Source organism: Calidris pugnax, unplaced genomic scaffold (assembly GCF_001431845.1).
Source record: "Calidris pugnax isolate Ruff unplaced genomic scaffold, ASM143184v1 scaffold150, whole genome shotgun sequence".
NCBI lineage: Eukaryota > Metazoa > Chordata > Aves > Charadriiformes > Scolopacidae > Calidris > Calidris pugnax.
The window spans coordinates 1,128,409-1,142,934 of record NW_015091300.1 but is presented as its reverse complement, the minus strand read 5'-3'; the positions used below and the strand labels follow the sequence as shown (position 1 = coordinate 1,142,934).

Sequence of the window (14,526 nt, the reverse complement as noted above, 5' to 3'; positions counted from 1 at the left end):
GCGGGCGAGGGGCGGGCGGCACATTTTCACTTATTTAAAACTTCATAATTTAAAAAGTATTATTATTTCTTTTCCAATTAGTCCGATTTCTCCTGCCTCACTCACCTGCTTCGCACCTGGACGGGGCGGCGCGGGCCGTGGCGAATCGGCGGCGGAGAAAAAAAAGATGGCGGCGCGGCGCCCCCCCCCACCCGCGACGTTGCCATGGCAACGGCGGCCTTGGCGGCCGGGAGGGTTGCTCCCCTTATTTCTGAGCCAAAGTCACCCTCTGAGCGCATCTCCCCTCATTCCCAGGGTGGCCACACCCCCCCTCAACTCCTCACCTGGTGTTTTAATGGAGGTTTGTACCCCGAGCTTCTTCACAGCCCATGTCTGGCCCCATTTCCCAGCTTTCCAGCCTTTCTGGACATGGATGGAGAAGACAGAAGACTTAGATGGCCTTTGCCATGTCCCCTGTCCATTGTAATCTCCATGGTTGTGCAGAGTGGATCCACAAAAACCACCCTTCAATGCTCCGCTGGTTAAAAATGCATGTTGGGGTACAATTTCTGTATGTAAATCCCTTGAGTGGAACCATTCAGACTGGCTGGCAGGAGATGGGAGGATGACTACAGTCATCAGTCCAAAATGTTTATTTCATGTACAAATTAAAGTTGCTGTATGTCTTCACTGATGCAATTTTGAGTTGTGTAAATTTTCCAGAAGAATAAAACATTTTCCTGTGAACCATCTCATTTTTGATTCATATCTTTCGACTGCTTTCCCTACATAATTCCCATGACTTCATGAATCTCTAGGTTCAGCCACATGCAACTTTGTCTTTAAAAAAAGCAGAGGGTTTTACTATATTTTTATATATATATTATATATATATTTACTATATTTTCTCTCCCTGCCATTGATTTGCACAGGGGTTGACGCTGCATCTCCTCTTCTCCATTCATTCGCAATGGCCTTTGAAGACTCCCCACTCTAATTGTTTCTAATTAGCTTACAATATTTAAGCACCTCTGGCATTAAGTTATAACTTCTGCACCTTTCAGCAGTCTTAAGTGAAAGCTTTCAGACTGTTTGAGTTTGTAAAATACGTTGTAATTTTTAAATAGAAACGTTTCCAGTATACAGAAGTATTGAAAGGTGTATTTTTACATTCCCAGTTTCGACCAAAAGTCACAATTTCTTCAAAAGTGTTTATTTCACAAATTTCTTTATCCACAGCTGAATATTACAGTGACTATTACAAGCATTTTTTTTTTGTTTTCTATAAACAAAGGTGTAGTTTACAGATTTGTTCAAAATGGAAAAATATTTTATAAGCAGTAGTATTTCATCTACAGTATTCACTCCTGTATATCATTCAACTTCTTTGAGAGCAGCTATACCTTCTGCTTGTTAAGGTAATGAGACTTCCCAATTCCCCCCCAAAAAACCCCCAAACAAATAAACAAAATAAACATTGCACTTTAGCAGCACTTTTTTTTTTTTTTTTAATAATTCGGTCTGGGTTTTTCTTCTCATTTCAACTTAATTTGTATGTCTTTGTCCACTGGCATTTACATTTTGAAATAAATTATATACTCACTGGGGAATACGTCCTCTGGGTTGTTTTACTTACCATCTACCTTGCTAGAATTTATTTCAGGAAAAAAAGTAGTATATCAATTTATGACTGCAATATTTATCTGAATCAATAAAGTTGGAGGGAAAAGGTAGGTCATGCAATTCATTTTAACGAGGTTGTATTTATATGCAAGAGCAAAATGTTAATTTTTCAGTTAAATACGGTCTGAAATACTAAGTTTGAACGGGTCTTGTTCATTTACTGTTGAAAATGGAGAAAACGTCGTTTCAAGTGCAGCTTTTTCACTTGTATCTTTTGCAAATCACACAGGTGGAGGGTCATAATGTTGCAAAGACTTTAGGTGGTGGCCTGATTTCAGTATTTAAGGAGAGATAACCACTCCGTAAGGCTTAAAATCTGCAACGTGCCCACCTTTTGTTACTGTTTCACCCATAAGACAAGTCCTTTTAGATATAGTGGAACAAATTATAAGCAAAAAACATTTATGCCTTAAAATTGCATAAATTCAGTCTTGAGGTCTAATTCGACTGTCAACAACTACACAACAGCTTTCCCAGCCAAAAGGTGAGCAACCTCAGCTACAAAATGCCAATAAAAGAAAAAAGAAGATGAAAAAAAGCAATTTTTTAGTGAAAATGAAGGTGTGTGTTGTTCTGGAAGCTTTTAATAGCTCAGACAGCCCATACCTGAACTCGCCTTTGAAGTGTTGGTTTCATAGTGTTGGTTGGTTGTGTGATTTAAGGGGTTTTTTGGGAGGTTCTTTTTAAATTTTAATTATTTTTTATTATTATTATTCCCAATAGTGCTTTTCTGAGATACATTATACACGCAAAAATCAGGATGGGTCCTATTTTCCTAGGAACTCCAAACTGGTTTTGCAGACTTCCTCGGAGTAAGATTTTACAAGGAGATTTATAAATCCACAGCAACTTTTTTTCTTGTGTGTTTGTGTGACAGAACAATAAAAATATTCCCACTTTTTAATGCTCGTTTCAGAGAAAGGGTGGTTGAGAAGGCCGTTACCTTAGTAACGGCGAAAGGCACGCAGTGGGGAAATGCCCAACTTCATAATCAATATTTAAAAATAAAAGAGAGAGCTGGAAAAGAGCCAGCTTCCTCGACGCCGTGCTTTGTGCTCAATTTGCTTTTTAAACAAAGAAGTTTCCATCCGAGGAAAGAAAGGCATGTTTGAGCATAACGATTTCAGAAAATGAACATTTAAAACCAAATTTTTAAAACTGCTAACAGAAAAAAACAATATATGTTAAAGATATTTCATGTGGAATCCTCTTCCAGATGGATGTTGATGGTTAAACTCCATTATGACAGATCAAGACATCCCAATTTCTCTCTCTAGGTACCAAGAGTTTTTAAGAAAGTCTTTTTGTTGCAGGTATAAATTACAATTCTGAAAATACCAGTGAAAAGACCGTTATCCTTTAGAAGAAGAGCATGAACCACATTTTCTAATTACCATTGACGACAAAAATTGTCGTGGAAAGAGGATTCTGCAGCAACCTGTCATTTAGCCTCAACCATAAACGTTGGGAATTTGTACTCTGAATAATTTACATCGGAGAGAGGTAGAGACCAGAAGAGCCTGAGAGGAAAATTGCAGCTTAAGGTGAATTTTAAGAAATAGCACTACGTTAAAACCACCCAAATTCTGCTTTGAATTGGTTTTTTTAAGCCGTGGTGACTACTGTAGGGTGGAAAATGGGGCTAAGATGTAATTTAAAAAAAAAATTAAATACAGAGCATGGCAAAAAAACCTATTAATTTGCAAACCTTGAAAAAAAAGAGGTAGGTACCATAAATAAAAATACCAAGTGACAGAAAAGTGTGGGCTTGTTGGGCAGGGACAGCAAAAGGGTGGCCTTGTCCTCATCGTAGGTGAAGGGGAGATGAAGGCACTACTGGATACACGCAGTAGATGCAAACGCCGTGGGGCTGTGGTGTGGAGGTAGTGCTGGTACTACACAAGCCATACATTTTCTGCTGTAATTAGCTGGGTGATGCTTAAGAGGAAGAGACAACTTCTCCCTAAGGAATGGCCTTCAGTCTGTCCTTCACTGGGAACAGCCCTAATAAACCATAGTCCGTTTGATTCACCCACCAGCACAGACCTGTATAATTCATAGCATTCCATTTTTGTTTTTTTTTTCTTTAAAAATGTGCTTTTGGATAGTAATATACATATATAGTACATACAGGACTATTACAGTTTGTATATACATAGATTATATACACCATGTTTAGGGTCAAAACACGCTCCTCATCTGAAAATATGACTGCGGCATTAGTACATCTTAATTTTAGAGTATCTTAATTTAAGAGACTTCCCATTTTAATTTTCTATTAAATTTTCTATTTTAATCCTCTGAGCAGGCAGAGGCCCTGGTCCTAAACTTGCTGTTTTGGGGCAGAAGGGAACCTGTTGCCACAGGTCTCGGGAACCCACCTCGTCCCCCCGGCTCAGGGAGGAGAGCGGCTCCGTAGGAACTCAAGAATTCAACGTGTCTGGGTAAGTAGGGAGAAAAAAAATCAATGGCTGCATCTACCTGGTGAGGTCAGAGGGTTGGTTTGTTTTGATTTATTCATTAGGTAAGAAAAAAATCCTAATAGAATTTGAATTGATTGCAATTGTTCGTTTAAGGGTGTTGTGTTCACTCTTGGCTTACATTATTGACACACCGTCTTCTGTGTTAAAACATTCCATTGCTTATCCATTCCCTTTTGTTTTAAATTATTATTCTTTTTAAAGTATTCTTCATTAATCTAAGCCCTGTATTGACACCAGTGATAAAATTTCGGGGGGCTGTTGAACTGAATAGAGTTCAATGGATGGTTATGGCTGAGCACAAGTAGGACTGGGGACGTGGTGATTAAACTGGGTTGCCTTAAATTGTCTTACCTACTTCTGAGATTCCAATAGAGGCCACATGAGAGGTTTGAGAACCTCGATGGCCACTGCAGGAAAGTTTGGAGCCTTTTAAAAGCACAGGGCAAGCCAAGAGGAGGGATGAGGACGATGCTCGTCTGGACTAGAAGTGGGAGGCCTGAGGCAAGTCCCTTGTCTCGAGATGATTTAATTAAGACAAAACCTTTGCAAGTCACTAATTCCAACTGGGGAATGGAAGAAAGTCCAAACAGCTGATTTACTTGAATTCCATGCGCTGGATGTAGCGAGGAGGAGCAACAGAATTAGTGACAAATTCCACGTGGGTGGAAACAAGCAGCATCCAAGCCCGTTACCTTAACGGGCGTGATAAATAAGTGCTTGGCACCTTCTGCAATTTACCTTCTCAACTCACTAGCAAAGAACAAGAGGCAGAATTGTACGTCCCGTTATTCATACACACAAAACCACCCACCTATTGGACAAACCACACGTCCTTCAAGGCAGCAAAAGTGTCTCAGATTTTGTTTTTCCCCGTCATTTCTTCATAGACACCTTATGAAGATCCAAGGAAGTTGTCTCCCACTCACCGTTCTCTTTTTTTTTTTTTCTCACTGGCTTTTGGAGATGATCGTGGGCTTTGAACTACGGCAACATAAAATCAAGCAGTAAAAAATAAATCTACATTTCAAGTATGCTTATTCTCAGCAAATTACCCCCCAAAAAATAAAATAATCACATACAGATCAGTCTCTTTTTTACTGTACATTTTAACATCCGTTTATTACTGCGCATCGGGTCTTCCATCAACCTGTTTGGTCCATATTTAAAGAGCTCCTTAAGTGCCTTTTGTGATTTGCCTTTCGTCGCCGGAGGTCTCTGGGTAGGAGAGGGGGTGGGCTTAATTAGGCTTTCTTCAGACTTTATTGAGAAATTCCAAATTGAGAGAAGCGGGGATGTGAATGGAGTCCATGGTTATGGAGGATGGGTTGAAGGGGAACAACACGGGGAACATGTGCTTGAAGTCTAAGAGCAGCTGCGGAGGGTCGTTCCGCTCCTGCAAGTGTGTCTGTGAGGGGTGGGAGAAGAAAACACATTTAGTGTGGGTCGTTGCCTTTTCTTTGCGTTCGTCGCGTTTTAACATCGTCAAAGGGTTGAGAATGAGGACAATTTGAGAGATATTCCAAAAATTGTTAACTATCTCCTCTGCTCTTCAGCCCTTTCACTTACCTGGATGTCTCGTATGAAAGCTACTGTCACGCGCTCTTCAAACTCATTCACAGGAGTGTAGAGATTGAGTATCTTCACAATCTGTTGAAAACCAAACCAGGATCAGTCAAGAGAAGCCAAATTTTTCCAGAACACAAAACAGCACTAACAGTTTGTCGTGACGTGGCCCTAACAAGTCTCCCCGTGACCCTACGGAGAAGCAGGAGTAGCCCAAGTGTCATCCTGGTGTTCCTTTGCCTGCTGGAAGGGATGGTAAGGCCTCTATGGACCTTTCAAAGTCACTTCTTATGGCAAAGTTTGTAAATTGGGAATAGAATTGACCAGATTTATACAGGGATTCCACTCGGTTGGCACATGGGTGACCACTTCCCATGTCACCTCTACAACACTTCTCAGGCTACCTCAACTCCTGCTCCTCCCCTATCACCTTCAAGAACATGTTCTAGATGGAGATAGAGGAGAAAGGACCCCCGAGAATCACTGGAGATCACTCCCAACCTCTCGCTTCTCCCTTCCTACCACATGATCAAACTAAGGCCAGGCAATCCAGCAGCAAAGAAGGTGAATGAACTCCAGTCCTCCTGGAACGGAGTCTCAAAGTTTAAGGTTGGATCCAGCCAATTCTCAACCTCCTGCCCCAAATCTTGAGTCCTTGCTGGGCACCCTGCAGACCTACCCTGGCAAAGAACAACCAGTGGGTTTAAAATCCCAAGTGTCTGACTTATTCCATGAACTCCTCAGGGTTGGGTTTCACCTCGGAGCGTTTCTTTCTCACTCCTTTAATGATCACTACCCTCTGGTGTAAATCTCTGCCCCGCTCCCCACCTGCTGCGTGGTGAGGGACGTGCACAAGGAGCAGATGGCTTCGGCGTCTTCTGAGGTCTTCTTCTTCAGCTGCAGGAGCTGCGCCGCTTGGATCAAGGGCTCCAAGGTTTGCGCCGCTCCGCTCTGCTGCAGGTTCTTCCCCCGTAGCCACTCCTCCAGCTGGCTGATGTTAAACCTGGGCAAGCAGGAGAGATAAGACGTGACCTGGGGTCTAAGCAACTTCATCTAGTTGAAGATGTCCTTGCTCATGGCAGGGGGGTTGGGCTAGATGACCTTCAAAGGTCCTTTCCAACCTAAACTATTCTGTGATTCTGTGAGCCAGGAGCCGAGAGATAAGACATAGCATCTCAAAAACCCTCTGAGGAGACTCAAATGTTGCAGTGCTGCTATAGGTGGCTTTTCGTGACACACGTGGCAAGAGACAACCAGAGCAAAGCTTAACACTCAACAACCCAAAGCAAAACTTCTACTCAACGTACCTTAGAAACAGAAAAGCCACGTAAGAGCTCAACAGCACAAGGGATGTCCTCTTCTACATCATTCTACATTTCTACAGCATTCAGCCACGTTCCAAGTTTCATAACTCAATTGAAATTAAGTTTTTAAATGCTAACAAAATCCTGCAAGGGACCTGCACAGCATTCAGCCACGTTCCAAGTTTCATAAGTCAATTAAAATTAAGCTTTTAAATGCCAACAAAATCCTGCAAGGGACCTAACTAAGTACCTTTGAAAATATCTACTCAAGAAATGCCTTTGCCTGTGCTCGCTCCCAAGCTCAAGGGGAACAGGCAAAGGATCCACCATGGGAAGGGGAGAGGGACATAAAAGGAGGTTTAAATCATTTACACCGAGAAGTTGATAGATTTATTCACGAAATATTCACGACCCCTTCCTGGCAGGTTTGCACGAGGTGTCATAGAATCATAGAATGGTTTGGGTTGGAAGGGACCTCAAGGATCATTGAGTTCCAACCCCCCTGCCATGGGCAGGGACACCTCCCACTAGAGCAGGTTGCTCAAGGCCACCTGTCCTTTCTAATTTCAGTCCTTATTAGAACACTGTGGTGAAACGGTGATGGGAACAGACATAAGGAAGAAATATTTTACGTGGAGGGTGGTTGAGACACTGGCCCAGGTCGCCCAGAGAAGCTGTGGCTGCTCCATCCCATCCAAGGCCAGGTTGGATGGGCCTTTGAGCAACCTGGTGGTTGCTCCCACCTCTGGTGGGAGGTGGCCCTGCCCAGGGCAGGGGGTTGGAACTGGATGGTCTTTAAGATCCTTTCCAACCCAAACCATTCTATGATTCTATGACAGGTACATCACTTCCCCATGTCCATGTCCCACCTCAGCTGCATCCCCGTGCTCCACGAGCAGACATCCTTCCTCAGCAGGAGGTTGTTCAGGGCCACCGCGTTGATCATGTAGAAGAGCTGCTTGAAGACCTGCTGGATGATCTCCGGGTCCAGGCCCTGGTCACACATGATGTTGTGGAACGTGTTCAGTTGGCGAATGATTGCCTCTAAGGTGTAGGAGCTGTCACCATCTGCCATGCTGGAGGAGCGATTCCTGTAGCCCATTGGTTTGACACCAGAAAGCCCTTGGATACTCTCATTTTCCAACACCGCAGACACTGAAAAAGGGAGAAAAATGAGGTAAAAAAAAGCTTGAATCCACCTGTTGGGTGACGGGAGGTAAGAAATGCTCCTTTATGAGCAGCCACAAACTGCAGTAGTGTCAAAGTGATGCCACGTGATGGATGTTGGAAGGTCTGAAAAGAAGGACAGATCCATGAATGGATGGGTTATTGTGATAATATGAAATAGTTGATGGGTGAGATCACACTATTTACCCCCCTCGTCCTCACTACAGAGAAATCACTTGCCATCCTGCAGAAACTGGGAGCACCTCTCCTTTGAGCTGTCATCAATTCTCCCTCTGTACCCACCACAGAGCCTGAGATTCCACAGTTAAAGTGATTAACTGGCTCGAAGGGTGGGGAAGAAATGAAGATAGATTAAAAGTAATAAAATTCTTACAGCCTGATGGACTGACAGCGGAACGGGACAACCTTCTGCAAGGAGCAGGAGGTACCTGCAGCGGTGGTAGGAGGTGACACCGTTGGATACAGCCAGAATTTGTGCAATGACATTTGAAGGGCAAAGAAAAAAGAGTCCCAGAGACAGAGGAGTCCAGGCTGGGAGCTCAAGGAAAATACCAGCAGCTAAAAAAATATAAAGTTCTGAGAAAATTAAGGTCTGAGCCCCTCAATTAGCTCAGGAAGAAGGACAGATGTAGCTGAGGAGGTAACTCATAGAATCATAGAATGGTTTGGGTTGGAAGGGACCTCAAAGATCATCTAGTTCCAACCCCCTGCCACGGGCAGGGACACCTCAACTCCTCTCATACTGACTCACCCTTGCAAAACAAGGTCTTTATTAATCTCTTTTTCCTCTTCCCAGTTCTCTCCTCCCTTGTAATGTGCATTTTCAGCCATAAAAAGCTTACCCATGAACCTGGGCTGGAGGGGAACGCTGTTCTACGGACCCACCAGCACCTCCTCACCTCTGTCACCTCAACAGAAAGGAAGGAGATATTTTCTATCACGGAGGGGGCTCATCCTCCCCATCTGCTTTGCACTGGGGAGGCCCCAGCTGGAGCACTGGGTCCAGTTGTGGGCTCCCCAGTTCCAGAAGGGGAGGGAACTGCTGGAGAGGGGACAGCAGAGGGCTACAACGATGATGAGGCATCTGGAGCATCTCTCTGATGAGGAGAGGCTGAGGGACTTGGGGCTTTTGAGTCTGGAGAAGAGCAGACTGAGGGGGGATCTGATCAAGGCCTATAAATACTTCAAGGGTGGGTGTCAGGAGGATGGGGCCAGGCTTTTTTCAGTGGTGCCCAGGGACAGGACAAGAGGAAATGGGCACAAACTTGACCATAAGAAGTTCCATCTCAACATGAGGAGGAACTTCTTTCCTTTGAGGGTGGCAGAGCCCTGGCAGAGGCTGCCCAGAGAGGTTGGGCAGGGACACCTCCCACTAGAGCAGGTTGCTCAAGGCCACCTGTCCTTTCTAATTTCAGTCCTTATTAGAACACTGTGGTGAAACGGTGATGGGAACAGACATAAGGAAGAAATATTTTACGTGGAGGGTGGTTGAGACACTGGCCCAGGTCGCCCAGAGAAGCTGTGGCTGCTCCATCCCATCCAAGGCCAGGTTGGATGGGCCTTTGAGCAACCTGGTGGTTGCTCCCACCTCTGGTGGGAGGTGGCCCTGCCCAGGGCAGGGGGTTGGAACTGGATGGTCTTTAAGATCCTTTCCAACCCAAACCATTCTATGATTCTATGACAGGTACATCACTTCCCCATGCCCATGTCCCACCTCAGCTGCATCCCCGTGCTCCACGAGCAGACGTCCTTCCTCAGCAGGAGGTTGTTCAGGGCCACCGCGTTGATCATGTAGAAGAGCTGCTTGAAGACCTGCTGGATGATCTCCGGGTCCAGACCCTGGTCACACATGATGTTGTGGAACGTGTTCAGCTGGCGAATGATTGCCTCTAAGGTGTAGGAGCTGTCACCATCTGCCATGCTGGAGGAGCGATTCCTGTAGCCCATTGGTTTGACACCAGAAAGCCCTTGGATACTCTCATTTTCCAACACCGCAGACACTGAAAAAGGGAGAAAAATGAGGTAAAAAAAAGCTTGAATCCACCTGTTGGGTGACGGGAGGTAAGAAATGCTCCTTTATGAGCAGCCACAAACTGCAGCAGTGTCAAAGTGATGCCACGTGATGGATGTTGGAAGGTCTGAAAGGGAGGACAGATCCATGAATCGCTGGGTTATTGTGATAATATGAAATAGTTGATGGGTGAGATCACACTATTTACCCCCCTCGTCCTCACTACAGAGAAATCACTTGCCATCCTGCAGAAACTGGGAGCACCTCTCCTTTGAGCTGTCATCAATTCTCCCTCTGTACCCACCACAGAGCCTGAGATTCCACAGTTAAAGTGATTAACTGGCTCGAAGGGTGGGGAAGAAATGAAGATAGATTAAAAGTAATAAAATTCTTACAGCCTGATGGACTGACAGCGGAACGGGACAACCTTCTGCAAGGAGCAGGAGGTACCTGCAGCGGTGGTAGGAGGTGACACCGTTGGATACAGCCAGAATTTGTGCAATGACATTTGAAGGGCAAAGAAAAAAGAGTCCCAGAGACAGAGGAGTCCAGGCTGGGAGCTCAAGGAAAATACCAGCAGCTAAATAAGATAAAGCTCTGATAAAATTAAGCTCTGAGCCCCCCAATTAGCTCAGGAAGAAGGACAGATGTAGCTGAGGAGGTAACTCATAGAATCATAGAATGGTTAGGGTTGGAAGGGACCTCAAAGATCATCTAATTCCAACCCCCTGCCATGGGCAGGGACACCTCAACTCCTCTCATACTGACTCACCCTTGCAAAACAAGGTCTTTATTAATCTCTTTTTCCTCTTCCCAATTCTCTCCTCCCTTGTAATGTGCATTTTCAGCCATAAAAACCTTACCCGTGAACCTGGGCTGGAGGGGAACGCTGTTCTACGGACCCACCAGCACCTCCTCACCTCTGTCACCTCAACAGAAAGGAAGGAGATATTTTCTATCACGGAGGTGGCTCATCCTCCCCATCTGCTTTGCACTGGGGAGGCCCCAGCTGGAGCACTGGGACCAGTTCTGGGCTCCCCAGTACAAGGAGGACAGGGAACTGCTGGAGAGGGGACAGCAGAGGGCTACAAAGATGAGGAGGGGCCTGGAGCATCTCTCTGCTGAGGAAAGGCTGAGGGACTTGGGGCTTTTGAGTCTGGAGAAGAGCAGACTGAGGGGGGATCTGATCAAGGCCTATAAATACTTCAAGGGTGGGTGTCAGGAGGATGGGGCCAGGCTTTTTTCAGTGGTGCCCAGGGACAGGACAAGAGGAAATGGGCACAAACTTGACCATAAGAAGTTCCATCTCAACATGAGGAGGAACTTCTTTCCTTTGAGGGTGGCAGAGCCCTGGCAGAGGCTGCCCAGAGAGGTGGTGGAGTCTCCTTCTCTGGAGACATTCAAACCTCACGTGGACATGTTCCTGAGCAATCTGCTCTGGGTGGCCCTGCTCTGGCAGGGGGTTGGACTAGATGATCTCCAGAGGTCCCTTCCAACCCCTGCCATTCTGAGATTCTGTGACCTGCTCCAAACCAAGAGGGTTTTTGGCAAAATAGTCCTCTCCACCAACCGCAGGCTTTTCTTTTGGGGAGAAGTTACACTTAGCGCTGTACAAAGGTCTGAAAAACACTCCAAGTAGATAAATATAGGAAAAAAAAAGAAAAAGCAAACAAAGAAACCCCCCTAAAAGCTCGTGTGCTGTGAACTCACCGATCATGGGTTGGAGTATGCCCTCTGCTATCTTAATGAGCTGCTGGTAGATCTGGATGGAGAGGTGGCTCAGCACCTGGCGATACTCGGTGAGGTCAAAGTTCTTCAGACAGTGCTCGTTCTGCTTCGGCGTGTTTTGGGTCATGAAACCCTGCACAGGAGGAGAGAAAAACACCCAGTTTCATTATTCCACCTTTTTGTAGTCAGGTAAAATCACTGTATTAAAAAAAATAATAAATTCAAGTACAATATATCCAGGTGTTACCAAAGTACATTCTGAGATTCTATTAAGTTTTTCCGTAAATTCATAAATCACCTTTGATTTACTCAGCAATTTGTTCATAAATTATTACCAGGGGCTGTTTTTTGAAGAAAAGCATCATTAAGCAACAAGGTTTTTCATTGTAGCTTTAGCAAGGAGCAACATTTGTCCTAATTGCAATATATATATATTTGAACTAGAAAATTATTTTTCAGCCCCTGAGATACTTTTTTTTTTAGCTATTTGTTTATCCCGGTGAGTTGAAATTATTTATGTGAAACCAAATATTTTGAGAGTAAAATATTAGAAATATTTAATGAAAAATGAAAAAAAAATTATGATAACCACACGCTATTATTTTTATTAATTTTTTTTTTTTTACAACCTTTTAAACAGATCTGAGCTTCAGAAATCTCTCTCCCAGGAACTGAATTTATTCCCTGCCTTTTGCTGAAGCAGCAGCTTGTCTCTGAGCCTGCAAAATGGATGCTGTAAGCTTGCTGAAAGTGATCTAACTTAATTTTGTAATTAACACAGCCGCTTTAATTGCCTCTTCGTATGGTCTTATCAATTTGGTGTCAAAATGAGGACTAGGACTTTTTTTTTTTTGTGTGTGTTTGCTGACCAGCAAAATGCAAAAGCCACAAAATGTACAATTTGAGGTGACTTCAGAATTTGTCTTTTTTTTCCTGACTACTACTGATTGCATTTAATTTGGGATTTTATTTTAAACCCACTTTCTTAAAAATAGCTCGATTTTCAAACTCAAGAGAACAGTATTTTGGGAGCTGCTCAGAATGATTTTTCCCCCCCAGCTCTGTTATTTTTTCTTTTTGCACCAAATTATCGACTGAATTTGAAACAGCTGCTTCATTTAACACAATAAATCATGGCAAAGAATGTGAAATTTAAGTTTGGAGGGTGGTTTTTTTTTTTATCCTGCTGGTTTTCTGGGGAGGATTTTCTTTAAATGTCACGTTGTCATCCAGGCAAACAGGAGCAGAATTATTAGTAAGTATTACCTACATTCTTTTTCTTTTTAATTTAAATCTTGAAAGTCCAACGCTGAGGTTTTACACACCGGTCATTATCTTCTGAATGACTCGAAGAGTTAATTTGATTCCATGAATTATTTTTTTTTATTTTATTCTTAAAGTTTGATTGCTCGATACATCTAACATATTTGATTCCATGAATTATTTTTTTTTATTTATTCTTGAAGTTTGATCGCTCGATATATCTAACACAAATCAAGCCTAAATGAGAAATGACATCATTTGGCTTTGCTGGAAATTTTAATAGCCAGAACATATGGCTCTGAGGATGGCAGAGGACTGTGATGATCTGATTTTATCAGAAGGGATCAGCTTTCATAAAACTTATTTCAACTTCTGAAATATTACTGAAGTGGCAAAAAATGAGAGGATTCCTTTCCCAAATCTCACGTTACGATTCTGCATTTTGGCTCTCTCAAAGTGCAGTTATTTTGAACCAGTTGAACAGAACAGGAAAAAAATTCATCAGTAGAAAACATTGAGAGCATTTTGGCTCTCTCAAAGTGCAGTTATTTGGAACTAGTTGAACAGAACAGGAAAAAATTCATCAGTAGAAAACATTCAGTATAAAATGGCAAGATTTGGACCAAGTTTCTCCTGTCTAAAAATGGTGGTTAATGAAAACCTGTGGGACCTACTAAAAGCAGAACCTACTAAAACCCCAGGAACAGCCTTCTAAAGAGCCTACCAGAAGGAAATCCCCTGTTCAGCCAACTCAAAGTGTGTGGTTGGCTGTGAAATTCAAAATATTCCGTTGCGTGTTGTGTTGCTAAGGTCCCAGTTTCAACTCTCAAATGTCTTCTCTTGGTGCAACACCCCACGAACCTCTGGTCTAGGTCAGACTAGAGATAAAGAAGATATTTTTATTTTAATTTTTTATTTTGAGAAACTCTCAAATGTCTTCTCTTGGTGCAACACCCCACGAACCTCTGGTGTAGGTCAGACTAGAGATAGGGAAGATATTTTTAACGATGAGAGTGGTGAGACCTTGGAACAGGTTGCCCAGAGAAGCTGTGGCTGCTCCATCCTTGGAGGGGTTCAAGGCCAGGTTGGAGGGGGCTTGGAGCAACCTGGTGTGGTGGGAGGTGTCCCTGCCCAGGGCAGGGGGATTGGAACTGGATGGTCTTGAAGGTCCCTTCCAACCCAAACCATTCTATGATTCTAGGAGTTGCCTCATGTTACATCCAAATCAACAGAGGAGGAAAGCCAGAGATGACTCCATACTGTAGCCAGAGGGAAGCCACCAGACCCAAAAGAGACCTGAAGACCCTTCCTGGAGGAACACCTA

At 43.7% G+C, this 14,526-nt stretch overlaps 1 protein-coding gene across 1 annotated transcript in view; it reads right to left on the bottom strand.

The window, feature by feature from the left end:
• Nucleotides 1-1,176: 1,176 nt before the first annotated feature.
• The window catches only part of MYO5B (myosin VB), a 184,632-nt gene continuing 171,282 nt past the window's right edge, over nt 1,177-14,526 (bottom strand). Inside the window, exons 36-40 of the mRNA XM_014960788.1 lie at nt 11,922-12,072; nt 9,915-10,200; nt 6,537-6,711; nt 5,712-5,792; nt 1,177-5,550 (exon numbers count right to left, since the gene is read on the bottom strand). Coding sequence (XP_014816274.1) covers nt 5,398-5,550; nt 5,712-5,792; nt 6,537-6,711; nt 9,915-10,200; nt 11,922-12,072 — 846 coding nt within the window. The 3' untranslated portion in view covers nt 1,177-5,397. The remainder of the gene's footprint in view (nt 5,551-5,711; nt 5,793-6,536; nt 6,712-9,914; nt 10,201-11,921; nt 12,073-14,526) is intronic.